This window comes from Ailuropoda melanoleuca, chromosome 11, assembly GCF_002007445.2.
Source record: "Ailuropoda melanoleuca isolate Jingjing chromosome 11, ASM200744v2, whole genome shotgun sequence".
NCBI classification, from domain to species: Eukaryota; Metazoa; Chordata; class Mammalia; order Carnivora; family Ursidae; genus Ailuropoda; species Ailuropoda melanoleuca.
This window is the reverse complement of record NC_048228.1, coordinates 101149189-101151869: the sequence shown is the minus strand read 5'-3', so window position 1 is coordinate 101151869 and position 2681 is coordinate 101149189. Positions and strand designations below refer to the sequence as shown.

General features: G+C 42.5%; 1 protein-coding gene across 1 annotated transcript in view; it reads right to left on the bottom strand.

Annotated features, from left to right (window-relative positions):
• The window catches only part of BOD1L1 (biorientation of chromosomes in cell division 1 like 1), a 57844-nt gene extending 57422 nt beyond the window's left edge, over positions 1-422 (bottom strand). The window contains exon 1 of the mRNA XM_034670969.1: positions 123-422. Coding sequence (XP_034526860.1) covers positions 123-422 — 300 coding nt within the window. The remainder of the gene's footprint in view (positions 1-122) is intronic.
• Positions 423-2681: the final 2259 nt, after the last annotated feature.

Genomic DNA, 2681 nt, shown 5'->3' with positions numbered 1-2681 from the left:
GCGGGTTGGTGGCCATGGAGGCCTGGGCCGGGGAAGGCGCGGGCCCGGGCGGGCGGGCGCTCCTGGGAGGCGGCGGCTGCACCGGTCCCGCCGCCTGAGGGAAGCCAACGGGATGTTGTTACGGAACCAGCGGATCCAGAGCAACCCCGGAAGTGAAAGGGAACCAGGGGAAGAGAGGAAAAGGCGGTGACAATAGCAAGGAAAGTGCGGCGACGGGGGCCGCGAGGGGCCAGTTCCGGCAGCCCGCGGGCGCCCTCGCGAGGCCGGGCTCCGGCGGAAGCGGCGGCGACAAAGCCGAGCGAGCCGCGGGGTCTGGGCGAAAGGCCGCGGTCCGGAGTCTGGGGTGGTGGGGCGTGCGAGCCACGTGACTCCCCGGGCCGGGGGGCCGACTGGGAGCCCGCGCGGAGCTGGCCGGGTGCCATCCACGGTGGCGTTTAGGCCTGACGCTCTTGCTCCTGTTCCATGGAGCGGTCGAGAGCCATAGACCTAAGCGAACCGTAGGTGGAACTGCTGATCTAAACTCTCCTAACAGTCTTCGCTCCCAGCCTATGATCCGGCCTCGTTCTTTTCCAAGCAGGTAGCTCCAGGAGCCCCCTGTCTCTCTTCCCCTCTCAACATCCTGTTTTCCGTGGGCATCATCCCCCTCTTACTCTCCGAGTGTGCTTGTGGTCCATCCCTCCTGCACCTTGCTGCCGGTGAAGACAAACCCACAAGCGTTTAGTTTTGAGGGTTTGCTATCGTTTTCTTTGATAGTAACAGGTAATGTTTATAATATAAAACTCGCACTATGTGCCAGGCATGGCGCTAAGCGCTTCTTGTATGCATTAATTAGTTCAATCTTTAGAGCAACACTGAGCTAAGTCTTAGTACTGTCCTCAATTTGCAAATCAGGAAACTGCGACGTTGAGTAAAATGCCCAAGGTTACACAGACAGCAAGCAAATCGCCTGATTCCGGACTGAGTCATTTTTAAAATTACTGTTCGTACACGGTCAAAATAAAATAAGTATTTTTCCTAATTATTTGGTAGAATGTAAAGTTTATTGGAAAATGCATCTCTTGGTGAAGTGGATATTGTTGCTTTCACAAATTCATGTGTCTGTGGGTGAATATGTCTTATTGCTGGAAGGCTGAGCATCACTTCTATTTTTTTTCTTTTATTCTTCTTTCTAGTTTTTACAGCTGTATGCCCTGAAAAACCGTGTTCATATAAACAAGTACTATACCTGGGGATGGAGTTTTATTGTAGCAATGTCACTCAATTCTTAATCTCAAAAAATTAGTTTTGATGACCTATGAGTTCATTGTTCAATTCAGCCCTCCTTCAATTTCGTTGAAAGTGAAGAATTGAAAACCACCTGACTTGCCAAAGGATTTGTTTAACTAGTCCTTATTGTTCCACTTTTTCAGTTTCTGGGAAATATACCAAATAGACTTTATTAAAGTATTGAATGACTATAAATGAGATTTTTTTTATCAATGAGATGTACCTTGTTTAATCTGATATATTCAAAAGTTTGGGGAAAATCTAGACATTGTTCATTTTCGTAAATGGTTTCAGATAAAATGCCTTTTTAAATGTTGTTTTGTTATCCAGTAGTTCAGTTTTGTTTTTGTCAAAACTTTGCAGCTGATGATACAGCTCATTCAAGTTGAAACTTTGTCAAGCATGGAAAATGTTTGCCGTATACCCTAATTAACAGAGCCTGTTTTCATCATCAAACTAGCCAAATCCGATTTACTTTCTGTGAGAAACAGTTTGGCTTTATTGTTTCAATTCAAATAAAGTGTCATGAGTTTTGAGGATTATAATGAAGACCACAGAGAGAAAATTAGTCATGGAATGAATCTTAAAAGATTACTAGAAGCAATGAAGATTAAAATAGTGTAAGACATAATTGTTTTATCCATTTTCAAAATTAGTAGTGAAAATAAGATGCAAATATGATGTTTCCCTTAATTATCAACAATGCAATACAATATGTTGCTAAATATATGTTATTTACCAAGTGTATAGTATAATAAAAGGCATGGCATTTGGTATATATGAGTGCATACATCAAATTTATTCAGCCTTTGGGGAGTAACTAAGAATCATCCATAAGATTTTGTGTTTCCTTATAGTAGTAAAACAACTAAATACTCAAATCAGAGAGAACCTGAAAACACCACGTGTCAATTACAGTGCTTACCTTTTGCCCTAAAGATGCTTAAAATCACCATACCAATTTATCAGGAACTCTGAAATTTCCTTGGCTGTGCAGTCAGGTGGAATCAGAGCTCTAAAAGCCAGTGGCCACCACTTTCCTCTTCCTTCTGCAGATTTCTATTTCACACATTACCAACTAGAGTTCCTAAAATTCCTGAAAGAGGTAGGGTTATTCCCTATCAACATTCTAATGAGAATAACAATTTTAAAAGTTGCCCGTTTGTGTAATAAATGTACAGAGCATGATGCTTTCCATCACTCCCTCTGATACAATAATCACATAGATAAATACATAGAGCTATAGACAGGTGCACTCTCAGATCAATGGCAGTAAAAGCACTATAATGGAAACCTTAAATAGTACAAAGAAAGGCATAAACAAAAGGATATTTTGGTATTATATATTCTCAGACATCTGTCAACATTAGGTTAATTATCACCTTTTTGGAAGCTCTCTTGAAAGGTTAGTGACC